Raw genomic sequence first — 27511 nt, 5'->3', positions numbered from 1 at the left:
AACTGTGCTTACGCGCATTATTTGGAAAATATAAAAGCTACTTAAAAACCGCGGGTCGAAGGAGTTTCGCAGCTGACCGAGCACCGCCAGCTTCAATTCATGACTTCTGCTCGTTTTTGTTCGGCGGAGTTCCCGTGTATGCCGGAAAAAGTCTCCTCCGGACCTTTCCGGTTGGTAGAATTAGTACTTGCTCATGCTGTGCAATTTTGCTGAAAAATAAACGCCATTGCACAGAATGTGGAAGGTACTCTGACACGAGCTTTTTTGGCGAGGCGTGTTCGCGAAGCTGGGTTCGTTAAATATCAGATCGTCGATCTGCTTTATCCGCGAGAACTTGGAGATTTTGGATTCTTCAAATTCGTCGATAATTTCTAACCGGTTCTCGAAATTCATTATCGTAAGATACTCGAGCAAACTGAATTTCACGTTTAGAACACAAAAGAGTTAAACCAGTATTTACCACGGTAAATTTTAACCGTCTAGATTCGGCTTCGTCGATTAATTTACGTCGCTTCTGCGAGAATTTTAGGGGTTGATCGTCGGCACGCGACGCGTTAAAAGCAAAAACCACCGCGCTATTCGCCTAACATCTCAAATAAAGGAGCATCGCGATGACTCAGCGTGCAAGCACACCGCGAACAATATTATCTACCGTGCAATGATGCAGATCATACCGGCATTTTGACCGGCGTCTTTTTCGGCGAGCCTTCGATACGCTTTTGGCACCATGGATTTATGACGTTGTCGCGGCGCGGGCTGCCCGAAAAAAAGGAAGCGGCGTCGGCGTCGGCGTCGGAGTCGGCGTCAGGGGAGAGCGGCCCGCTTGTATGGGTGTGTACGTGTGCGGGGTGTGCTGCGTGGTTAGCGAGCATCGATCAATCGACCGGAAGACAAAGACCCGCGGCCGATTCGCATTGTTCCGCCGGGCAGCGGAACGGCCGTTGAATAATCCACGGTTGCGAAGACGGCAAACTGGACCAGCGTTCGCCTCTTCGCGATATCGATTCGGAAAATGACGGCGTTGCAGCCAGTCACAGTCACAGTCAGAGTCGCTGTTCGAGCCAACAACGGCAGTGGCAGCGACGACGACGTCGACGACGGCGGCGTCAGCTAGTCAGCCAGCCACCCCTCTGGCGCAGGGGAGCTTCACGGTCTCGCGGAATACACGCCGACCCCCCCGGCGCAGTTTACGAGCAACATTACGCTCCGTAACGGCGTCCCGTCGGCCAGTTCCGCAGAATTCCGCGACGCGTTGCGCGATTTATTCGCTCGCGAGCCCCGCAGCTCGCCGCGCGCACACCGTGCACGGAAAACCGACGGCCTCTTTCTCGCCCCGCGGAGAATTCTGTCGCGTACACGCGCTGCCGGCCAATAGCGCGCGACTCGGTAAGCAACATCGTTCCGGCAAGGATTTAATACTAAGCCCGGAAAAGCAATTTTGCGCCGGTGTTACTTTTCCCTATTGTTTTTATTCTTGTTGCCCTGTTCTTTCTTTTTTTTTCGTAATTTTCTAACGCGCCTTTTTCGGAAAGCGTACGGAAGGGGGTGATGGGGGTAGAGGGCGCGTCCAAGGGGGAGGGAGCGAAAATAACGAGACACTCGCATGGTAAACGAAGGATTATGGAAAGCTTTCGCGGAATATTGCGGCCTGACCGGGGACATGCGCCCGCCGGGGGGGAAGGGGTCGTTACCCTGGAAATTCCTGTTTCCGAGGGAATTTTTAGTTTTATTTTCCTTTCTTTTTTTCGCGCAACGGATTGTCCGGAATTGACGGATTCTATGAGATACGCTCGCGGATTTCGCCGGCGCGCGCTCGATGTTTTATTTATCACGCGAATTTTCATATTAATCCGGTGATCTGCTTTATTCTTGAGATGAGTGATTGTTAATTAAACGTAGTAGAACCGACGCGGGAATCCCGGGGCTCGCCGGTTACGCGTGACAATTCCCGATCGATGAATCGGCCCGAAATTGCGGCGTGCAGCCAGTCAAGTTTTTTCGGCTGGAAACCGGCTGTCGTTTGACCGGCAAGATTGATTTTATGAGTTCGCCGAGTCGACCCGATACGAAATTCGTGTCTGACGTGAACTGCAACCGTGTGGACAGAGGCTGATGATGTAAAAAAAAAGCTGGTGTTTGCGAAAGAATTCTGAGAAAGTTACGTCTTTCGTCGCATAGCTGGAGTAGCAGTTGATTACTGTATTAGATTATCAACTTTAGTCTTATTTATGCAATGTTGGTAGTGACAACGATATATATTTTATATTAGAGACACTGTGTGTCCTGACATTTGTTCTCCCTTTTTTGAATACTATACAAAATCGCACAAGTTAGAAAGAACAGCCAGAAACTCAAACTTTCGTAGATAGAAAACGCCTGTGTAATTGGTTATTAGAGGAGCTTAGTTTCATTTTGTTTAGGAACTGAAAGAGAACCAGAATGTTGTGGTCGAAGCTGTTGCGAACAACAGCTCCGGGACTACGTTTTCTTCTGGCTCGGTGTTTTCTTTCAACACAGAACAATTTATGCAACATTGTGCCGATGCACATAGATACAAAATCGCTAGAAGTTGATTTTATTATTTTTCGATTTTGTGTGAAAACATATAAGCTTCGATCACAAGGTGAGTCGAATGTAAAAAAGACGAAGACCTAAAATTACCAACTACTGCCTAAACCATCACTGGTATCTTAACACTATGCCGTCCGGTGGCACCACGCTGGTGCCATACAAAAACTATCTGTTGTATGCCGGTGGTACCACTTTTGTGCCATTTTAAAAAACTGAGATATATTTCTTGGGTGTTAAAAGGCAGCAAACTAACTATAGCATTGTGCTTATTTAACTAAGAATTAAGTACGAAAATTCTTGGATGACTTATCTTAATGTTAAGAATTTATATTACCGCCATCTTCGAAATTTTTTTTAAAATCTAAAATTTCCTAGCTATTATGCCGGCGTCAAACAAAAGAATCGTATCTAAGATCTGCGGACGGCATAGTGTTAAGTAGACCTATTACGATTATATGAATAACGTAATTAATATAAATAACATAAAATTTCCTACAAAAATGTAACATTGAAGATTTTTCAGAAGCAAGTTGACGAAAAATGCGCGCGAAAGTATTCGTTGTTAAATTTGGAAATGAAATTAGGGAAAGCAGAGGACTTAGCGAGCATGGAAAATTTATAGCAACTGCTGCTACTTATAGGGAACTTCTTCGATATTCCGAAGGAGCACTGACATGGCCGCAAGGAGGTACCTATAGGTGTACGTATAATGGGCTTCTTATTAATTCCGAGCGCGAGAGGATCAATATGAAATTCATTAGAGGCGACCAATCAAATTAGTTCCACGAATCCCGCGTAATTACTATAATAATTCTGCTACAATAATCACAGGGCTAACGACCATCGGAACAACATCAAATTAGCATCGCGTCAAGAATATACATCAGACACTTCGGTGGCGTTGTTCCAGTGACGCGGTCTGTATTTAAACCCGAGCGCTCTCGTCATTCCGATTACTTTATTGAACGTGCACACGGGGATTGGCATTGAATACGCTTGCCCTTTAACTCGTTCGTAGAATGTACAGCCTTCTAACGAGCTAATCGACATCGACCAAACGGAGGATAAGTTTCATTTATCTACGGAACAGTCCGAGAACCTCGTTCTTCCAATCGATACTTCATACATTGTCAGAGGAGCGACCTTTCACTGGCATTTACTTTAAAAAGCATCACCGTTAAATCTGCATAATTTTTTGCTCTATAGAATTTATTTTCTCGATATTTTTTCCTGGCGAACACGTAAATCCTGTATGCTAAATATAATCCGGTTGAAGACATTTCATACCGGGTAAGTGTGTCAATTACTGTGCCACCACCTGGTTACTGCGCTCTCGCAATAATTTTACTAATATTTAGAAAAGAACGTTACTAAATTAAAGATATTGAATTTTTTCAATAAAATGCCGAAACTAATTTTTTAAATTTCTGATTCAAGATTTGATGCGTTTTCGTTGCAAATAAAGATATATGAGAACAATACAAAAATGATGCTCTCCAAAACGAGAGAATCGATTATTGTATTTACAAAGCTCCTCTAAATTACAGAAAAACAATAATATAATCGACTAACAAACGCACAGTATACTCGCTCAAAAATTGCTTTGTGCACTTTGTTAAATATTTCGCATTCTTAATATATTTCAATTAGGAAAAAATTCGTAGTATTATAAAAAAATAAAACATCAACATATAATTTAAACGTTTTATGAAGTACGGCATTATGTAGAACGTACTATTTAATTCGTCGAGAACTTCGGACGTTACTTCAGCACAGTAATTGACACACTTACCCCAGCGGCTATTTCTAGAAAGAAGGTGTCTTACACCGTTCGCAACGGTTCCGCAGACTTATTAAAAAAACCTGCATCCGCTGTCGCACCTGTAAATATAGCACCGACGAAGCTTCCCGGCCGCAACAGCCGTCTTTAACCATCGTTTTACCTTCGGTCTCGCCGAACGCGTCCGACGACTAACAATGTTTACGATGTCGGCGACGATAATGACAGAAGCGTCGCGGTAATCGATTCATCGGCGTCTCAAGGGCGGCATCTCCCCTAAACGCGCTCGGCTCCCCGGGGTCCTCGTAAAAAGCTCGAACGACTGCCGGCTTAATCGACGCCGGCGATTCCCTTTCTGATTTCCGCTCATTAGGCCGGCTCGGGTTCTGGTCCGAGACCCCCGAAGTTCCGTGGGGAACGGAACTCGGTATCTCGCCGCCATATTTCAGAAGAAACGTTCGGTTATTGTTCCATCCAACTTCCCGACCACGATAAATCCCCGGACGTTGGTCTTCCCGCAGCCGGCGGCGTTTTTTCGCCGTGGCGTCGGCGTCGGCGTCGGCGTCGGGCTCCTCACGAAAAAGATTCCCACGGAAGCTCGTCGACCGCCGAGCAGGAGCAGAGGCGATGGGAAGGATCGAGGGGGCGGGGGAGGTTGGGGCGAGAGAACGGCCAGAGAGAAGGACGGAAACTCGATGCTCACCTTCACCGTCAAGTTCCCGATGGGGAAAGTCTTGACGATCGGGGTCTCTTTCGGGGCGTAGCGATAAAACTCTCGACCCCCTTTGTACCACTTGACGGCGTATAAAGGATCCCCCTCGGTGTCATACCAGCAGTTCAGTATCGCCGAGTCACCTTTCTTCACGGCCGTCGGTATCTGGATCCGCACTTCTCGTAAACCGGAGCAAATTCCTGCAACAGACAGGTGTTTCTATTTAGTGGCCGGCCTGCTCAACGACTTCGACTTTTCAGCCATCCCCTTCCAGCGAGCCGTAATTGAAAGATTCCGGCGGCTGAGTGACTCGCGGGGCGAACACTTTCGCTGTCGAAGAACGGTTTATTCGGAGTGAAAAAGTACGTAGCCGGCACACGGTCGGGTGAATGAAGTTATGTCAAAATCAAAGAACTTTTGTGAGATAAACCGATGATCTTTTCTTTCGCGTTGAAATGAACGCGAAGAACGAACATAATAGTATGAATGTTTTCTAACCCTGAAAATTTATATTAAATTGAAATATTCCAACAAAATTGTGATCTACCCAATACAATGTACAGTTGGATTTTTTATGGCATGCATCGTTTCCCGTACATTTTGACACGTTAATTTCAAATTCGTTCGTAAAATTTGTCTATCGTTTTAGGCTTTTGAAAAAATATATCAATGGGTTATCAAGTCGTTTCAACGAAAAAAACACAATTTCGTTAGTTTTTTTATTTAAATTAATTTTTTCGAAGCAAATTGACACACGAGGCCCTTTTTCCCTAATAAACGTTGCCACATAAATTATTGCCTCGTAAAGTCTGAGATAAAATTTCCTAAAAATAGCATTGGATGGGAGTTCCCAAGAAGGGATGGGGTTAATATTTTAGTCGATCACTTCGGAAGATCTCATTTTAATCGAGGCAGTTAATATTAAATAGGGTGCGTATAAATTTTTATCTCAGAATTTATTTGACAGATTTAGGACGATCTTTTCCGTCTATTGCGATATCTTTATCAAATACATTATAAATATTGGAGATTGTAGATTAATTCCAATTGCGTGAAATTCTCCTTGGAAATGATTTGTTTGAAATTCAAAGAAAATAAAGTTCATATTACGAAATGCTCAACTTAGAGTTACAATATTTTCCAAATAATTGTAATATATAATATATGTATATATTAATGTAATAATATACACAATATAATTTGCATAGATGTCTCGTGAATTAACTGCAATAAATAGAAATATGTATATCGAAAAACGAGAAATGGAATTAATTATGCGAAAAAATCGATTCGAAAAATCTAATAGAAATCTAATAAAGAATACTATTGCTTTGTACCAGTGAACCGACTATTAAAGGAATGAAGTCAACATGCTTGCTAAATGCCCGATGAAAGAAACATTACCAATTTATTTCCGAAATGTATTTAATCCGGCGAATGTACGAATTTATTTCAAACGCGTTTCCACGGTAAAGGGGTTAAAGAGCATTTTATCGGGAATATCATGTAAAGTGAAAGGGTACGTTTAATACGAATCGCTTTAGTAATGATCGAATTCGAAATATTTTAATTTTCTAGCGTCATGTAATATTAAAATATTATTTCCAGCGGAGCTCGCTGCTGAGAAAGCGGAGTTGCAGATGAAAAAAAAAAGTTGCATAGTTGCGGGCACGTTTCTTTTAATGCCGCGCCGTTGTTCGTGGCGCACTAATTATCAGCGAGAAGCTATTAGGTTACTTGCACAAAAAACTATTAGTTTAGAGGATATTCAAACTCCAACTTTACAAAGTTGTGCCACTGTTTACCGAAGTAATTACACGTGCTCTCTCATACACGCGCGTTCCCCGTGCAGTGCAAACTTTACGGCAAAATATACCTTTTATGGTAATTGTTTTATTTGCACAAGTATTCATGCTTGTCCCCGTTGGGGATGAAAATCTACGGTACCGTGGCATTCTATTTTGTTCGTGCGTGCTCGCCCGCGATATAATCCTTTGCCGTTCCCAAGCTTTTTAACTGTTTACCCCGAAATTCGCATTGAACTACAGTACAAAATCCCGATCCCAATTTATTCACACCTCAACCCTTGTACAGCCCTTGCTTAAAATCACGTGGGCTGTCCTCCTGATCATTTTTTACCGTTTGCACTGCGTCACAGAGACTCGTTCGAAACGAACATAGTTATTCATCGATAGCAACCGTAAAAATAACCATTTCCTCCTAAAAACTCTTCTTTAAATATTAAATTGAGCACTTTCTAAATTAAAGATTTTTCGGTCAATGGAATCTTATACTAAACTCTATTTAAATAGAGCAATAATTTCCAATCATTTCATATTTAACTCGAAGCGTCACTTATTATTTTACAAACAAATACGTTCCAAGTCCTCGAAGCTAATCTGATCGTGAGACAATTCTCCGAGTGCAAAGGTTTAAATATTGATGACGAAAGAACTGAATTTTATTCCGATTTAAAACCACGGAATAATGTTCATGCCCAGCAACTTAATACAAGAAATCTCCATTAGTTTATTTAATTAGAATGTTAAAAAAAATGACCTTTTGCAATTGTGAGAAAAGTGGGGCACAGTAATCGGGTAATTTATTTTGAATTCCACATAGTGGTCACTTGTGATTACGAAAAGCAACGTAACAATTTCTTCAACGTGAAAACTAAAGAACATTTTTGTGTTAACATTTCTCCACGAGAATAAATAAGCTGTATGCTGCAATCTGAAGTAGACTGCTCGCCAAGAACTTGTCACGCGTTAAAAATGAACCGACAAAAAAGACGGTGCAAGTGTCAAATTTGTTTCAGGGCGTAGTTCGGCCACTCGGTGCCACGTTGGCAAAAAGGACTATTAATTCGGAGCGGTCTGAGCAGCCTAGCGGCACGGAATTACCGGCGGATAGACATAAACAAAGGCAGGCCAATTCAGATGTCTCTAGCAAAGACCAACAATTCTTGAACAGACTGACCAACTCCTCGGTCCAGGCGGTTCTCGTGAACTACATAGCACAGGCTCGAAACCGTGGGTTCCGTTTGGCCGAAAACTTCAGGTGCTTTTTAGCACCACTCGAGTCGCACTTGAAACACGCAAACACCTGCGCAATTTCTTTCAGCGCTATCATTCATACCTATGAAAACTTAAGGGGGTTAGTTTTATGTCTTCGCGGGGAAACGGTAACTTTGGGAGCTACCTCGGAAGAGAAACGCCCGGCGCATTAAAACGAAATCCCTCGTGAGGTGTGCGCTCGTGATTGCTAGCAAGCGACTCGCTTATCGAAGGTGAAATGAATTTACAGAAACGTTACAACGTTATTGGGAAAGAAGCTCGATGATCGATACGTCGCTAAATGGCGTATTTTTGCCCAATTTCGCTGGCCGAAATTATTTTCCTTACTTAACGTGACTAGAACGTGACAATAAAATAGTGTAAATTGCTGATAACTACAAAAAAATTGTCTGTAAAAAAGCAACGAAATTACGTATAATCGATCCTGATCCAATATTATAATCGAACCTGATAACCGAACGATATTTTAGAAACGGGCGAAGAGAAAAATGATTACTGCAAAAGTGTTTACTTTCAAACATAAATAAAAATCTAATACTATTATTGATATATTCCAATAGCTCAGACAACCAAAATTTTGTATCTTACACAAGATTTGAACAATTGTATTTTGGCCATCTTTTGGGACCTAATACTTCACTGTGGGTCGACAAGACGGCGGCCGGCGACACGCGCGAAATTTTCAAGATTTCTCGATATCGCATAAAGTCCAACCGATAGCGTCCGATAATAAATCAATTATGAATGAAATCTGAACGGTGTGTATCGGACACCGAACAACGCCTACTAGAAAGTTGCTGGATGGATACGAGTATTATATAATTAACTGTCGGCGGATTTTTGCAGCGGCGCACCGTTGCCCGTTCAGCTTGGTAATTGTCAAACAATGTCGCTAGTTGCCTTTTATTGTAGTTTCAATAACACTTTGGCGATATCTGTATAACTCAGGGATTCTGTTCATTAAAGTTTCCAATTCTCAACTCCCGGAACACTTGAACGAGCCTCGGTAAGTGGTAGTTGTTTTCGAATCTGCTCCGGCATTCAAGCGAAATTGGGGGAGAAAGAATTGGACGAGAGAGAAAAGAAGAAATCGTCAACGTTCCTGCTGACGACTTGGACAGCTAAATTGATAGGAGTTCTGTCTGGCAAACAAACGGTTCGACTGTCAATTGCGATTCCCCCCACCCACTCCCCCTCATTCCGCGGGGGAAACCGTCCAAAGACATTTTCGCGATTGCTCCTCGAAAATATTTTTGCTCCCGACCGCGCGCTGTAATATCGGGCTGAATTTTTCAGCCGCGATACGTGCCGAACGCTTTGCCCGTTTTCATTTAAAAATAAAACACGTTCCATTAATATTAATAGCCGTATCGAAGTGGCTTTGATTATTCATTCGGAGCGAATTATTTCGGAAAATCTGAGTTGCTAGGACAATGTGTGTTCTTCCGCGTTTCGAACATATTGTACTTTGTTCGTTCATAAAATGGTGCTTTTCGAATCTATTTTCGAAGTGGCTACGATTGTTCGTTCAGAGCGCTGTAGATATTTCTAAAAAAACTCTGCATTGCAAGGACAATACAATCGCGTTTCAAACTCATTTTGTTCGTCCATAAAATGGTACTTTTCTAATATGTTTTCTTGAATAATGGAAACTCGTGGGAGCAAAATACTCTCAGAGAACAGGCCACTTTGTATTCGAAATTGTTAATTCGATGAGAATTCAACGCTAATTGGTTTCGATATATTACAATAATTATTATATTCATCCAGAGTATTTGTATTTTGCATAAATTCGTACGCGATGAGAAAGACGATTCCTTGTCTGTTCGAAATGAAAACATTTGGTCGTTCCTTTACGTCTACGAAGCGTCAGAATAACACTTCACAGAACACTACCATACGAACCAATAATATATGCGACGGCAGCCAGTAAACCGTATATTCGGCAGTACGTGCTTTCAATGTTGGAAAAACCGTGACCGAAGCCACTCAAATGGTTTGTGATTTCTGTGGCGAAGGAACTGTGACTGATAGCTTATTCGCCTGACGTGACTCCATTTGATTACCATTTGCTCAGCTTGCTGGGACACTATTTAACAAACTCATGCTCCAAATCGTTTCAAGATATCCGCAAATGCTTTAATAATTCTACAATAATTCAAGGACATCCTTGAACACCAAAAAAAAATACCGAGATCCTAAACGCGACTAATTTATATCGTTTTATAAAAATGGCTTGGATTTGCTCAAACTTCGGACGATTTTGAAATCGTATATAACATCGATATAATATAATATATATAATATTATATATATAATATATAATATATATAATACAATATATAATATAATATATGTTTGAAATATATTACTTTATTTATTATAATATATTAATATATGTTTCATTAACGAACAGAATATATATTCTTTCTTTCTCACAGATTTGATAAAATTCTGTACCCTTGTCGACAATGTTTGAACGCTCAAATAAACGATATAGGCGCACGATAAATATAATCATTCGAATAGTTGGGCAAGTGATTAAGTACAATGGTGTACGAGGATACAATAGAAACGAGAATTTAAGGCGGTCGATATGTGGCGGCCGCGATTTCGTAGTTCGGGTGTTAATGAAAAATTGACAGACGGAATTTCCGTAGCAAGCAAACAGTTCTCTGAAGCATAAGCGGTTAGTTAGTTCCGCGGGGGGATGTTCCTTGATCCGGCGCTTGTAAGAGCGAGTAAATTCGTATATCCCGCATGCTGATTTGCGAAAGGTCCCAGGCGTACAGTTATAAAGGAGAGCCAAAGCTTTCGGTAGAGAACCCTGTGGTGCTCGCCGGTTCATCCACCGCAACGTATCAGCTCAGAGACTATAGGGCCCGGACCATCTTCTTCACTGTTACAGTTCGGTATACGGCGGAACAAGTAACTGTAATTACCATTTGGCTGCACCCAGCCCGTAAGTAGTTGGTAGCGCCCGCGCGGCCCGGCATAAGTATTTGGCATAGAATAATGTAGACAGTTGTAAAAGCTAATGGTCGTTGTCCCGAGGAGAACGAGCCTGAGCCGCTGTTACGGCGGCGAAACAAGTAATAAATTGCAGTTTCTAGTAAATAAAACGGCATTGCCTTTTCTTCCGCCGATAAAGAAGAATACTCGGCGGCGCGCGGCGGCCTACTTGGAAGCGTTACGGTTTCCTGTAAAGCAATCTGCGTCTGGTTCAGTGACAGGGAAAGATGGCCTCGAATTTTTGCGATCGCCGCCTCCAACCCTCCCGGCCCGCCGCCCCCTCCATTCGACTAATGAGAACGGGAAAAAGCGTGTTTCTTTGATAAGCCGCGCTCCAAATTCTATATCTGGCCGGACGATTCAAGGAATGGCACTTGGTTCTTTTGTGAACGGCTGGCCACTTATTTCAGCGGCTGGCGCGATCAACTTTCCTAGCCCTCCTATCGACAGAATACTAATTTAAGCTCGTTCTTTTTTTTTTTTTTTCTCTCCGCGAGCCACAAATTCTATGCCTGTCGCGCGGATCTACGACAAGTGCTCGACTGGTAACATTGGGCACTTCTACGATACTAATTTTTACAGAATCACACAGCTTCGATCTACGTTCGGCGAGAAGAGGATACTCGACGCGAGTTTCACGCTTTGACAAGCTTCTTGTTTCTTTATCTTTGTCATGTCAAGTTCCAGCGTTGAAGAATTTTTGTCAACCCCGTGCATCGTAACAACAACATTATTCATTATTTTCTGAAACGAAGCTAAATTTGATTCTTCTGTTATCAAAGTTTAGTAATGACAGTAAATGGAGATTAACAAACAAAGATTGTCTTGTTGCGCGAGAGAAATTATTAATGGCGAACAAAGAATTGTAGCGCGAAGGGTTAATAACATATTTCAGAGATATCTTCAAAATTATGACAATGTGTGCTTCTTTTAAACGCATTTTACAGTACTCGCCAAAGTTTCGTGTGCGAAACCTTTAGGAAAGCTTCCAAAAACAATCTACCGTACCCCAAACCATGCTAATCAAGAAAAGTGAATGTCGATTGAAGAATGAAATTTTATAAAGTTCAACATCATCCTGCAATAAAACTGTGCTGCCGATAATATTTATTTCGTCTCGAAATGTCACTTTTGTCATCGATCAGACTATCCTGGACGACGGAAACAGCATTTTCTGATACTGTTCGCGCGTCGTCCCTCGAGGGTAGATTTTTGCGAAACCAGGAACTTCGATGACTGTGTTCATCGCGCGCCATTGTGTTTCGCATTGGAGTGGCACGGCGCGTTGAATAGATCGACAAGTGTAATTCGAGGGTGGGCCGCGCGGTAAAGTACGGGGTGGTCTCTCTACTTCTGCTTCTAATTGGATGCGAAGAACTATTCGAAATGATCCGAAGCATACCGGCGATATCGCCGAAGGTCACAGTAAGATCCCATTGAACTGCCATTGACAAGTGTATTCGCGGGTCTAACAATACGGTCAAGTTGTATACCAACAGCAGAAAACAACACTAGAGAGGAAGCGGCGCACACGCCGCGCACACCCTCCGCATCCAGCGGGAAACGTTCTATCGGGTGTTCACGACGGCAGGAGACAGGCGACACACATATATATTCGGGGACACGCTCGGCGGACACACAACGGCCATGGAAACGTGCACGCATACATTTCCGAGGAGCAGGCGCGGTCGCGCGCACGGTGTTATTTGTAGACATACATACCAATTTCGCCGCGTCTCTGCCGAGTTAAATATCGTTAGAGCGCATTTTACCTAACTAGCCTTCACGATATTAAGTCCCGTCCCGTTCTAGGTCAACCAGATTCAGTTTACTCAGCGCGTGCGATACCCGTCCGTTGTGCCCGAAAATAAATTCCAGCCGGCGCGGAGCGGAGCAGAGCGGAGCAGAGCAGAGCGGAGCAGAGCAGAGCGGAGCGGAGCAGCGCAGAGCAGCGAAGCGACGGCTGCAGAGTGGATATCCGAAACGGTTGATTAATTTTTCGAAATCTTGTTGAATTCCCCGCAGCTATTCCCGCAACGGGTCACATCGTAGCCCGACTTTTGACCGTCGCGTCGCCGCTTTTAAATTCGCCGAACGACGGCCGTTTGAAATACGCGCGGAAAATTACAGCATCGGGAGCCAAAAAACCGCACACAAATTCCTCCCCGTGACAGCCCCGTTATTCCCTCCTCGGAACTCGTAAAGAATGCGGTGTCGCACACGCAATTTTTGTTTTTCCGCCGCACCGCACCGCGCCGCGCCGCGCAGCACCCCGTCGCACCTGCCCCGACATATTTAGTAGCCGATTTTTTTTCCGCCACGGAGACGACCGCCGCCGTCGAAAGCGGACGCTGACGGTTTCTCAATTATCGCGGTGTTTCCCGTCATTTACACGTGCCCCGCCCGTAAGAAAGCATCCCTCCGGAAATCCCGAAATTTCTCCCATCAGCAATTTTTCGGGAGTTATCCGGTTTTCGTGGATTCTCCCCTTCTCGCCGCGATTTCCCTAAACAAAACTTAGGCTTGCACTGTGTCAATTATCTTCGATAACTATTCCTAGGTATGTATATGTATTTTCTTCTATTTGAGCTATAGATAGTGGAGCCGGTTATTGCGGGATAATCAATTGCTGCGCCTTTGGTTCGAACGTAATTAATTTTATATTTGTCGAATAAGACGTATTAAATTTGTCTATCCTTTCGATAGGATTACATTCGATAAATATAAAATTAATTATGCCTGAAAATATGCGAAAGGCATAAAAATTGATCACCTCGTAGTAATCGATTCCACAACCCTGTAATATGCATACTATTTTTTGACTTCTCTCTAGATCGTGGATCTTCGTGCAAAATAAACATTTTCTGCATTTTTTGCAAGAAACAGCAGTCCGTTAGCGTTAACATCTTTCTAGAGAGAGAACTTGAAATGACGGCCGAACGATGCTTGATCTTTGATAGATTTATTATAGAGACTTAGCCTGCGCGCGGCTGTATTCTCGCGTTATTTGTCCTCTTCGAAGCTACATCAGCACGTTTTTGTTATAAATGCATAATGTAGACACTCTATTTATCACTAGACTACAGATCTTTATTCATTTAGGCTATGCACCCCCGATAATAAGTATCCTGACAAAACTAGTTTTGCACTCGGAGTTCAACTATTTAGCTAATCGTATTCGACTTGCTTCAAATGAAAATCGCTACTTTACGAATCAAACTCGTACGAAATCAGCCACTGACAATTTAAATTCACCGCTTCAAGGACAATAGGAAGATACCTCAGAAGAAGTTATAACAATCTTAGAACGTTCACTGAGAAAGGTATTTGGAAGGAAACGTGAGATATAATCGAAAAACATTTTGGAACGAGCTAAATCTATCCTAGAACGTTCATTGAGGAAGGTCTCGCGAGAGGAACATGAGAAATAATGAGAAAGTTTCCTGGAACAAGTTAGAACTATTTTCAAATGTTCTCGGACATTCTCGAAAGGTCCCGTGAGGGGAGCACGAGGAATAATCGAGAACCCCCTTCCCCTTCTTAGAACGAGTTAGAAGAATCGTAGAACGTTCGTTGAAGAAAATCCCACGAAATGCACTCGACATAAACATATTTACGTGTACATATATATGCATTAATTAATAAATAATGCTTGTTGCGATAACGAAAGCTAGGAAATATCTCGTGCGAAAATCTGGTTCAAAATTAGTGTCACCGAAATTAATTATGGTATTCTTTCACGCGCACCGCGACGAGGAGTTTCCTAGTCGATGCAAGAAGTTCTTCTTCAGATTTCCACGAAACAATCGATGAACGCGCGAATTTCCACAAATATCCGCAGTCTACTTATCACTCCGGTAATCACACGCTCGCGCTTTGTGTAGCCCGACTGACTTCTCGCTAACCAAGTTCTTCAAGGTAGTACAGAACAAACTTTACCGCGGAACAATAGAAAGATCGGCGCGTTGTCTGTCGTTCTAATTAGAGGATGTATAGCGGACTCGGCCTGGTTGTCTTATCGAGTTAAAAAGTCTCGATCCATTATGGTATTCGTAGAAGGAAAATCTGTTTCGAAATCTGCGAGGGAACCTCTACGCGGCGCGACGCCCTAATAAAATTCCCTATTGCCCGGCGGTAGCTCGAGCGGTGTTTGCCAGTCGGTGGGCCGGTGCACGCTGAATATAAACTCCATTACCATCTTATCAGGCCAGAACAGTGCATCGGGTACGCCTTACACGATCGACCATATCGCCGGTAAAAAACGGCGGCCCATGAATTCGCCAAAGACACTCGGGTGTAGCAATCTTTCCGGCGGATCTTCCCCGTAGAACGAACGCTCGGACCGGTCGGTCAGTTTAAGATACTATTCCCAGATACCCCGAGAGACCCTCGGAAGCTCCGTACGTCTAATTTTCACCTCTACGGCCGATCCGGCGGCCACTTTAGCCGGGGCGCAGTGGAGAAATGGTTTCGTGAGAGGAAGCGAGCGCGCGAAAGCGATCGAAAAATTCAGCGGCGGAAGGGGAGCGGAGGATCGAAGCGGTGGAACATCCTAGTCTGGCGGTGAGCGCGGCGCGCTCGGGAAATTAGGTTGTTAAGATTTAATCGGACACAGAGGCATTTTAAGCGTCTGCATTCCCCCGTTAGCGTCATACGGGATCGCGGGCTGCGGGGGGCGGCGCGGCGGCGCGAGCAGAGACGAGGAAGAGGCCGAGATTTAAATTACACGGACTTCCTTGAACCTCGGTCGAAGTAGTCGGCACGCTGTCCGGGCGAGATAGCGGGGATCGTTAAGATTTCTGGCGGATTCCGTTCGCCGGAATTTCATTTGCGACTTCGCCTAGTTCACCTTTGCCTGGCCGTCGTAATTTAATCGTCGATGCAATTGGCAGCAGTGGGCGTAAGGGTTGAAAAGGGGGCCGGTCCGACCCGGGGGCCCGGGGACGCGACGGCGGAGGGCGCAGCCAGCCCGTTTAAGAAAAGCCTGGCGAATTCATTACGAGGCGACGACGACGATTAAAGCGAGGACCGGAGCTATTTAGCGGAAACAGCCCCGGCCCGATAGTTGGAAAGGTTTCGTCGATCCGAGACTGGAAAGCTTCCATTCCCCTCCATCTCTTCCGCCCGGGAACTACCCCGAACTCCCTTTTACCCGGGTTGCTCCGCGAAACGGTTCCCGCGGGACTTCGGCGGAGCTCGATTGTCCGTAAGACAAACTGCGGGACAAATTAGCGGGATCAGAAATCGAGTCGTCGGCCGGGCTGTGCCCCGGAACGTGCGTGTGCACTAATGAGCGCCGAAAACGTCGGGCACCCGAGGGGTGCCCGGAGGCAATTTCAGCACCCCCTCCGACGGGTGTGTAACGTCGGCGCATTTCATCTTCGCTCGGTGTTAAGGGGGGCCAGTCGTCGGGGTGCGTATCGGCTTCGACCCTCGACGCGGTGAAATTTATTGACGATTTCAAATATTGGAAGTTTGTTCTGCTGAACGGAATCGGCCGCACCAATTATTTTATTGCAGATGACTGCAAAAAAGATTGTTAACGCGTTGCTGGCGGATCGCGGGAATTCGCGCGCTGCGTTGCTTTTTAAAAGCGGGGATCACTTTTAATTAATGTATGCTCTGAAAAATGCTTTTTCGAATGAACGAACTCCTCTGGCATCGGCGTCGATAGTAATCGACTGCGCGATCTGCAAGCGATACGATTGTATTTAGTTGATCAAATAGTTTCGCTGCGTGCTTCCAGGTTCGAAAAGCATGTCCCGTCCGTCGGATTAAGCGCTTCGTTATAAATATTTCTCACTTGACCGACCGTTCTATTCCGACTATCTTACAGTTAATCTACTTATCACTATGCATAATTTATTATCAGTCTGCTGCAGCACACGTGGCACGAAATGAAAGCATGTATATCCTGAACTGTATTAGATTAATCATATTAAAATAATTATTTACTTCCGCGCTAATGGAAACTCTATTTGAAATATGGACTTGATTTTACAAGTATATGCATTAGGTCGTCAAATATGAAACGCACGCTTCTGTATGCGTTTCATACTTAATGACCTGATAAAACATTTTCCGATCATGCATTTTACAGGGGAAACTTCAAATAGCCCGTTTAAATAAATATCCACAATATCAAAGATACAGAAGATGTTAATTCCCCGGACTAATATATTGTCGCCATTATTTATGGAACGAAATTATTCCGTACTATTTTCACGCAGAAACGGAAATCCTTTCTGCAAGGTATTTCCGGATATTCCCGTTCATATTCCCGCACAGAAACCCTGTAATCCTATCCCAATTAAATAGAATTGGTTCAACTACGATCTACAAATCCGTCAGCAAAAAGGAGCGCTGGATCCGCGAGGCAACATTGTCGCAGAGTCACCACCGTGTCGCGCTAATTCTATTTTCGTGCGACGGGATCGGGAAAAGAGGGTGACGATTTTTCCCCGTCGGCGAATGCGGGGTTAAGATCGTTAATCAGTCCCCCAATTACATAGATCTACATGGCCATCGATCCCGTGGCAGCGGCGTGTAACGTTGAAAGAAAAAGAAGCATCGAGACGAATGGTAGACCGGTGTTCCTTGCAGGTCCAATCTTTTCAGCGGCCATCGGTGCACACGACGAGAACAGCCGCCTCCGAGACCGTCGTCGACGACGACGACAACGACGACGACGACGACGACGACGACGACGACGACGGCAACTGTCCACGGCGATGTCGTTACGATAAATCTCGCGGCGGTGTTTTGTTAGAGTGAAACAACAGGACGGTGGATTCGGAAGTAATTAAACGTGCCCGGTCGGCGACGCCCCCGCCTGGCCCCGGCCCCACCTCCGTCGCAGCCCGCAGCTTTTATCGTCCCAGGTGAATAGAATTCTTTTCGCGTGGCAGCTCGCGGCTGCAGATAAAATTTTCTCGCCCGACCGGCTGTCTCGGGGAATTGTGGAGGTGCCGGGCGTTGCGTAAGCCCACCGCGGGGGTGGATCGGGAGCCGGGCGGGGAGAGGGGGAGGCACGCCGTCGGTCGCCCGTGAATAAATCGGGTCGCTTGCTCGAGAGAATTACTCCATATCCGTATAAAGAGACGATCCGCATTTAAAGTGCCGGCCTATTCAGCGGGCGGACACTTGCGGAATCCCGGGCAACGCTCGCGCGACGTCGCATAGAAAAAAATGACAATCGTTCGGACTCGTTAAAGGAGGAAACTACAAAAAAAAGAAAATAATAAAAAAACGGAGAATCCCGGCCCCCGAAGAATGGAGTAGCAGCAGCGACGTTAGCAGCAGCAGCGCCAGGGGAAGCAGAAGGAGAAGAAGGAGAAGAAGAAAAAGAAGGGCCACGGGGGAGAAGTGGAAAAAACGTGAAAGGGTAACAGAAAAGGAACCGCGAGGAAGAAACTCGTGCGCGATGCGCAATTGGGGAGGAAAAAAGGGTGGGGTGACGATGCGGCGATACACTCGGGGACCGGCTCTCTCGCATTCTTCACTACCCCCGTTCTAAAGTCCGACGAGCCAGGCACATGTGTGTGTGTGTGTGCGTGGTGTGTGTGTGTGTGTGCGTGGTGTGTGTGTGTGTGTGTGTGTATAGGTGCGCGCGGGCGTGCATGTGAGGTCGTGATAGGATCAGAAAAAAAAGAGAAGAAAGGAGCACGGCCGGGGGATGCCGAGCAAAAAGACAACAGAAAAACAATCTCTCGTGCCGGGGTTGGAACACGGGGCGAAAGAAGCGTCCCGGTGTCGATGGAGAATCGCTACAATGGAATCGACAGTTCCATGCTAGACCAGTCGTATTTCACGTCAGAGGCAGCGGAGGCGGTGGAGGCAGTGTGCATCGACGTGTGTGCGGGGGTGCAGCGTTGCCGGCACTCGCACGCGTGTCGCCCGATGAAAAGGATGCCCGCGAGAGAATAGGACAATCCGCCGCTAGACCCGGGTCCTATCTCTCTCGCCGTGACGCCGCACCGTCCTGCTCCGCTCCGTTCCGCGTTTCTCCGCTCTGCATTGCTCCGCGCCGCGGAGTCGTAAAACCGGGGGACGCGTTCGATTACCCGGGGAGATACGGTTTTTCCGCGCCGAGTTTCCTCCTGGACGCCGAGCCAGGAAAGAGCGGAAGCAAAAAATTCAATAAAGCGCCGATGAAATAAGCCGACGGAAGGCGACGACGGAGGCGGAGAGGCGGTGGCGACGGTGGCGGCGAACCAGCCGCGTGATTTGTTGTATCGGGCGAAGTGGAGCGGCAGCCTCGGAACCGTGCCCGTTCGAGCGGCATTAACGCAATTATCCATTGACACAATTATTCGTCAAGTTCATTAAATTTCTATTATGAAAACGCTTGTTCGTTTTAGCAGCCGCGAACCCTTCAGCGTCGCCGTCTCCTCCCGTCTAGCCACTTCCGCGAGTTCAATGCGCCAATGGATAAGAATCCCTCTTGATTGCGCCCTCAAATTTCTCGTTGCCCCCTTTCCGTCCTCTCCCTCTCTCCCTCCCTGTCTCTACCGCCCCTCTTTTTCGTCTCTCTCTCTCTCTCTCTCTCTCTCTCTCTCTCTCTCTCTCTCACGTTCTCCTTTTTTTTCATCGTTCATTTTCTCCTGTTCGGGTGCACGCGCGAAGTAATTTTTTTCTCGTCCACCGGTGGACCGTTGTTTGCCGACGGGATATTCGTTCGCAAACGTATTCGCCAATTGAGCTGTTCAATTCGCGTCGGCAAATAAATAGTTGCGAGGACAAATATTTTAACCGCGTGCATCGGTGACGATCGCGTATCGCGCGGAACGATCTCCACATCTGACTTTCGCCCGCGGTTTTCCCTCCCTCTCTCTCTCTCTCTCTCTCTCTCTCCCCCTCTCTCGCTCTCTCGTTTCCGCGGCCAGGTCCGAATTTCGAGCGACAGAGAAAATATAGAACGAAGACTCTCGTGTAACCGTGCCCCTATGTAATCTCGTTACAGCGCCACGGGACCCCGAGTTTCCGCGACGCTCCGCGCAAACAAAGCTGCTTCTGTAAAGCTCCTTGTAATCAGAGCTCCGCGAAGACTGTGCCAATACTATAAATATTGAATGGTTCAATGAGTACCGGCATACTTTATGATTTTGAAACTAAGACGTCGGGAGGCCCACGACGGGATTCGATTTTATGCCGGAACCTGGTGATCGATTCGTCTTCGACGCGCGGCCAAAGTCTCGGGAATTTATAACGAGTCCATTAAATGCTGCTCCTGCCCCGACAGCCGAACAGAACGGCTTATTTCTAATTAGTTCGAGATGCCGGGAGCGCGGATTCTATTGTTTATCGAATACGGTAGGACCAACACTTTAACAGCCGCGGCATTCCGCATAATGGCTCCTACCGATATATCAACGTAATCGCTCGTACACTCGCCGCAGATATTTGCCTACACGATTGTCCGGCCGACCGTGCTCTTCATCCACATTATTGCAAACATCGAACGCAACACCGATATTTATGTTTTCCGAAGTGCCTTGTATCGCCCTGGCTGAGTGAAAGAGAGAGAGAGAGAGAGAGAGAGAGAGAGAGAGAGAGAGAGAGAGAGGGAGAGAGAGGGAGAGGTGACTTTCCAACCACTTCACCCGGTAATTATTACTCGCGAGCCGTATAATACGCGGCCGCGATCGTAGATAAAACATGTGACGTTCAACAAGAATCAAATTGAAAGGTATTCAGCCGGCCGAGGAACAAGGACTCGGCCGATTAAACTGGCGCGCGTGCGAGCCAACCAGCACAGCAGCGGCCGTCAAAGGCGACGACGTTCGCTGCATTATCAAGCACCGATTACGCGCGAGCTGATATCCAGCCGCAAATTGTTATTCGGAAAAGGGCTCTCACCTCCGGCGAAAGCAAAACGGGGCACTCGCAATTTGGCCCCCTCGACGACGCGCCCGCTCGCGCGCGCGCGCGCCCACGCTCGTGCTCAGCCCCCCTGCGTGCGTACGTTCACTTTTCGTTTTCTCCTCTTCCTTTTCGCGTCCGCTTGTTCTCTCCTTTTTATAGTTTCCAGCCCGTAATCAAAAGAGTCGCGGTCGATACGCATCGTGCCACGTGATGCGGGGCGAAATTACAAATTTTCACGGAACCAGGGACGCGGGGCGAGCGTCGAACGACCCGCTGGTCCGATAATCGACGAGGATCCGAGTCCTCCGAGGACCGCGCGGCAGCTTCATTTCGCCTGTTCATTTTTAATTGAACGTCGAGAACCCATCGACCGGTCGATTTCAGCCAATTCCCGTGCCGATTTCGGCGCGTCCCCGCCGACGACGGACCCGAACTCCGCGCGTTACGACGGCCACGGCTAGAGAAAGAGAGAGAGAGAAAGACGCGTTATCCGTTCGGCCGATCTCCCCGGTTTTTTTCCCGCTTCTCTTCCGCGGCGCGACCGCGTGCACGGCTCCGTTTCCACTCCGAATGCCGCCGCTGAAAAATGCAGAGCGTCGCAGGCAAGAGCCCACCCCCGTTGGTAACGACCTTGCACGCTCCGATGGAGGGCGAGGGAAAGTTCGCCGCGATTCGCGCACAGTTAAATTAAACCGTGTCTCAAATCCCCTCAAAGAGGGAACCGTGCACGATCTCGGGGTTAAACAAGCCTCTCGTGCAGCCCGGCGACTCGTACTTAAAATTCAACCCCCGCGATCTCATCTACCGTTCCCCCGGCGGCCCGCTCCCCTCTAGCGAGAATAGCGGAAGGAGAAGCATAGGCGGGAGCGAAGGGTGTCCGGTTTGCCGTGCACTGAGAACTCGCGTCCTCCGGTTCTCCGTTTGCGGAGCACGTTTCGACCACGTTGTAACAGTCCAAACCCCGGATGCGAACTCCGCGTGAAACCGTGTGTCACGCACAGTCTGCGAGCCGTTCCTTCGGCTCGTGGGGGACACAATGACCACCCGGGACAATGAGCCGGGGGGGAGGGGGGACACCTTCTTCGGGCAGAGAGCACTGAAACGGACGCAGGAGTCGCGCGAGATGGTTCCGACGGGCGCGGAAAGCGGCTCGGGGCCGCGTGGCAGATCGCGGATCGAGATTGCGGCTCGCGGATCTTGTTCTCCACTCACCCACGATGCAAGCCAGTAACAGGATTATCAGTTCCATCGAGGCTCCTGTTCGACGGCGCAGCGTTGCTGGTCTCCCTCGTTAATGCGGCGGTTGGTCGACGCGTTGTCGTCGTCGGTGGCGATCTTGTGTACGCGGCCGGCGCGACGCGTCCTTTCGCATGTTTCGCGAGCTAGTCGACGGATCTCGGCGGCGGCGGCGGCGGCGGTGGCGGCGGTGACGGCGGCGGGCCGTGCGCGGGCCAAACCGGCGCGGCGGGCTGCGTGTCCACTTGTCACCGACGTGTCACGACGTCCCCGCGGCGTCCCCTTACATAATAACGACGTGCCGACGGGTGGCCGGTTTTAGCGTGCACCAGTGCCAAGACAGGTGTTCCGTCGCCGGTGCGGTGTGTGCGCGGTCTGCGGGCCCCGGCTCTCGTCTGGCGGTGCTCTCCCTCGCAGGCTTCCGTCTCGCGCAGAATCAATTTCCTCGCAAAAGGACGTCGAGGAAGGGCGCGAGTGCGCTAACGCAGCCACTGACCACGCGCACGCGCCCCAGGATATGCACACGCTCGGGCTGGCTCGCTTCTGGCTCGGCTCTCTCGGCTCTGTCTGTCTGTCGCTCCCGTCTCTCGCGTCTCTCCCGTCTCTCAGTGCGTTGCCTCTCGGCGACTCCGACCGCCGCGCCGCGAGAGAATGAGAGCGAGAGAGAGAAAGAGAGAGAGAGAGAGAGAGAGAATGAGAGAAGGATCGCGGGGAGGATCGGTCTCTCGTCGCGTGTGCCGCTAAGCCGGAGACTGTGTCAGTGAAATCTGGCCCACCGATAGATTCCAAGCAACCCCGAGCCGATAGGCCAACCGTCCCCCACTGCCGGGGTGACGCGCAGAGCGCCGAGCTGCCCCTAGACGACGGCCGGGGGTCGGCGAGGGTGGAAAACGGGGGTCCTCCCGGTGTATTCACGGGACGAACGCACCCCCTGTATGTACTCGGAACGCTAAACTCGCGCGGCGAGCTTCCTTCTTCCCGACGCGAATGCATCCTTGCCCTTTGTGCACCGACTCTCTATTGTTCTCCGGCCGAGCTCCGCCGATACCGGCAAAGGCAATTCCTTCACGACTGCGATACGCGTCGAGGAAAAGAGGGACACCCCCGACAGCAGGATGAAGCGGGTAGCAGTCGAAGCCACTCCGCCGGTTTGCGGGGGGATTTTCTAATGCGGATACGGCCGTGCTTGTCTCTCTATCTCTCGCACGCGCATCCCTTCTATCCCACCCCACTCCCCCCCCTCTCTCTCTCTCTCCCCATCCCTCCTTTATATTGTCCTCCCACCAACGACTTGGATTAATTTCGAGCAAGCACGGTTGGTTGGCGTAGAGAGGGCTTGTTCCGCAAGCCGGGAAAGTTTTGATACCGGAGGAAACGTTTGAGGACTGGTTAAGGCTGTTTCCGTGATTTTTGATAAAATTTTGTCGCGAAACACCTGTTGGCTCGACCCCTCCCCCCGACGCTTTTCCGCGCTTTGAAGCCGGCTAATGAAGTTTATTGATAGCTCGTACGTAATTCGACGTTGAATTATTCCGTGACAGACACAGGGAATGTCGAGTATCCTTTTGCCGTTTCTCCTCTCGGCACCGCCTCGACCGTCGCGGCGCGCCGCGCAGCGCCGCGTTTCGCGAGGATCGCGAAAAAAATCGAACGTAAATCGAAATCGTACCGAAGGGTCGCGACGAGATCCCACGAACAAAGGACTTTTTACGCGAGCTTTTTGCAACCTACGTTGATCGCCCCGTTGCCCGATGCGGAGCGTTGTTTACGATTTTCCGGTTTATCGTGCGGAATACGCTCGACGATACTGCAGCGTTGCGGATAATCATTGTTTGATACAACGCGACGGCCAGATGAGAATTCTCGGCGGCGCGACGGAATCGGCTCGTAGACAATAAAATCGGTCCCACCCTCTAACCGATGTTATTAACGTTATAAACATTCAAAGCTTTCTACGTTTCGGTTGAACGTTTGACAAGTAATTGTTTGTCTGTCGTCTTGTTTCCTTGAATATTGTTCCGACACGATTGTACGTCGGTTTCTTTGAAAATGCACACGGTCCAGTGAATTGTATTATCTTCCGGCGAGCGTCTCGAATACCGTCAGCCGTAAATAGTTCAACGTTTGCTCAACGTGTTCGCGTCACACGTTCGTGACTATCATTTTGTAACGTCGCGTATCATGCGACGTATTCTGCTCGTAATTCGGACATGACGCGTTTAACGAAATTTCATTCGAATTACTTCGGGATCGCTACGAAACTTTCGTAGATCTCGCCGACTATCTTTCGATTCTCGGTCTCCATTTATTCTGGACCGGCCGACCCTGGATCCACGTTTAATCTTCACAGTACGTAAAGAATGTTACGCAGAATCTCGAGCGCGCACGACACCGTTTTCTTTTCTTGTAAAGAGACGCGTACATGCGCGGGAAAGAACGTTCTTTCCTCGAGAAAGTATTCTAAATATTTCCATGCAATCTTCATTCGATGAAAGTTTAATGCGTTTCGAAAGAAAGGAGTCGTTCAGCCCGAACGTAGTTTTATTAGGAAGGAAAGGTCCTCTCTTCTAGAGAGGCAAGATGGCGGACGCCGACGCGTCGATCGGTCCCCGGCGGGTATTCTTTCCGATGATAATCTTCGGTTTGATGGAAAAATTGACGTTGCGCGGGGCGAAGCACGTGTGATTCGCGGGCGGCGTCACTTCGTCATACTTACTTCTGGCAAATTGCACATTTTTCAATAACGTCCCCGCGGCCGTGATGGATAGGGCGCGGAGACTCCTTAATGCGGTCTCCTCGGTCTCTTGATTCGGATCTACCCGGATTTTTATGCCGCCGGTGGGGGTGGATATATACGGCGGTCGTCATTTACGCGGCGAGAATGCAGTACCTCCCCACGGCCGGCGACATTGGGTCCTCGAAGTCATTAAATAAGGCGTAATGGCTTTCGAATTACTCGGCGGACAACCGATATTTCCAGCGACGCTCGAACGAGAGACACCCCCGAGCCATCCACCTTAATCCGTCGCGGTGTATTCATATTGCTCGTCCGCAAGGAGTCCGTCCTGCCGGAAAATTCCTCGGGCTTCGGGCCCGGCCCGATAAATCCCCCGTGAATGTGATACCTGTGGCCCTCCGCGCGGAGGTGCCGCATCGTCGCGAAAAGCCGCGCGCGGATCGCTGTGTAAGCGAGCGTTCGCCAATCCTTTCTCCGGAACGATCGAGCCACGAGTTTAAAACCTCGAATTTACGCGAGCTCGTTCGGTGATTATAAAACCGAGTCCGGTCTTTCTATTTATCGTTATCTTCGAAGTTGCGGCACCAACTGCAGCTCGCTCTAACCGTTTAGAAAGGGAGAGAGAGAGAGAGAAAGAGAGAGTGAGAGAGAGAGAGAGACCCGAAACACGAGCGTTCTATAACGGAGATGAAAAGGCCCCGGAGAGGAGACCGCGGCCACACGCAATTAAACTCAAGAACATATCAATCGAGCCAATATTTGCAGCGGTAACCTCCGACGGTTTTTAATCAATCGGAGCACGCCGCTGGTGTGTTCGGGAACCGAAAGCGAACGACACACGGTATCGGGCGGAAGCCCGAGAGTCCCAACTTTTATCGCGGAATTTCTATTAAAATATTCAAAGGCTCCTCCCTCGTATCTCCTGCGCTCAACCCCTTTCGCGTAACTACCTCTATCTCAAACACCGTGCAAATCCACGTGCGTGAACCTTCATATTCTCCGCCCTCTCCCATTGTGCTGCCGCGTTCAATATCCATTCGACGAGGGCGCGGACTTCTTGAGACTCAATTGACACCTTTATTTGCCCCCGGTCGACTTACGTAACAGGTAACTTTAATCCGGAGCAGCGAATCCCCGACGCGAGCACCAGAAGTACCGTCGGCCGCGGGCTGAAATTATTTTCGCGGAATCGCGTTACGCGTTCCGCAAGAGGGCCGCGGCCGGGTTTATCCGCGACTGATCTCGCCTCTTCGTTGCGAACCCGCCTTGGTTTCTTCCATTACACGTGTTTATCAGCCCGCACGGAATATTCCCCCGGCCCGTTCCTCGCGAGCCAACGCTCGCCGGAGTAACCGGCTCGCGTGCATACGCGAGCGAAATCTGGCCTACCGATAGATTCCGAGCAACCCCTGCTCGACCGAGCAACCCTCCGACCCGCAACCCCGCAAAACCCGGCAACGACCGTCGCCAGACCGTGTTTGCTACCGGACGAAACGATAGCACCCGTTGCGGTGTGTCACGCGAAACTTTCACGCAGCGTGCACCCTTTTCCCCTATCTTCGACTTCCTGTTTCACGACATTGTCGCCGCCGGCGCCGACCACCCCTCCCGAAGCCGCTCCTCATGCTATTTTATTTGAATCTCTCTCTCTCTCTTTCTTTTTTTCTTTCTCCCTTCCTCAGAGAAAGCGAGAGAGAGGGAGAGAAAGAAAGAGAGAAAGGAAGAGGAGGAGCCGTCGTTGTCGACGCCAAGACGTATGATTTGAAAAAAGTACGACATCGATCCGACGACTTGCTTTATTGTCCGCCCCCCGGGCTACAGAACATTGAATCTGCTCGGCCGTTATTTCTCTAGATAGTCCGGGAATCTTTGTTTTATATCGCTTCACGTTTCCCGCGTTTCTCGGTTTAATACTATAAAAAGGATTCACTTGTTCGCTTCTAACAAGCCGTGGGAAATTCGCGCGAGAATTTTCCGCCGAACCGCAAATTCCCTGGGTATATTTGAATTCCCGATGATGGAACTTTTTGAAACGGACGGGGAAACAAGAACGGTTAAGTAACCGTTCGCGATCTTGCCGTGTCGCGTATAGGGATTTTGCTGCTATGTAAGGATATCTTATTTGCACCGGGATAGAGGTTGATTCGCTTTCTCTGAAATTTTGCGAGCTTTTCTTTTTAACGTACTTCGAACACAGGTGTTTGCAGCATGTACGTACGAGGTCTTTTTATAAATCGCAGCACCGATATAGCATCCTAGAGCAATTTTTTTCTTAGCGTGACCATCTTGCCTCGCCATCCCCTACAGCCATCTTATCGATTAAAAATATCTGGTCAGTGTTTTATAATATTTCATAATAAACGTTCTCCGGCATGGCAGGAATTTCTTGAACGATCCAGCTCGGGATACACGGTGACTCGCATCAATATTCGGATGTCTTTTAAAACGAAACCACTTAAAAGTGGACGAAATGATTTGTATTTCGTTTTTCTTTGTTTTAGATGTTAGAGAGGCCAGTTTAC

At 47.8% G+C, this 27511-nt stretch overlaps 1 protein-coding gene across 1 annotated transcript in view; it reads right to left on the bottom strand.

The window, feature by feature from the left end:
• Positions 1-22884, bottom strand: part of LOC117217437 (cell adhesion molecule 3) — a 56487-nt gene extending 33603 nt beyond the window's left edge. Inside the window, exons 1-2 of the mRNA XM_033465037.2 lie at positions 22229-22884; positions 5055-5263 (exon numbers count right to left, since the gene is read on the bottom strand). Coding sequence (XP_033320928.1) covers positions 5055-5263; positions 22229-22265 — 246 coding nt within the window. The 5' untranslated portion in view covers positions 22266-22884. The remainder of the gene's footprint in view (positions 1-5054; positions 5264-22228) is intronic.
• Positions 22885-27511: the final 4627 nt, after the last annotated feature.

The sequence above is a fragment of the Megalopta genalis genome, chromosome 12 (genome assembly GCF_051020955.1).
Source record: "Megalopta genalis isolate 19385.01 chromosome 12, iyMegGena1_principal, whole genome shotgun sequence".
In the NCBI taxonomy this organism is placed as follows: domain Eukaryota; kingdom Metazoa; phylum Arthropoda; class Insecta; order Hymenoptera; family Halictidae; genus Megalopta; species Megalopta genalis.
Note: the sequence above shows the minus strand (reverse complement) of the source record. Positions and strands in the feature narration are given on the sequence as shown.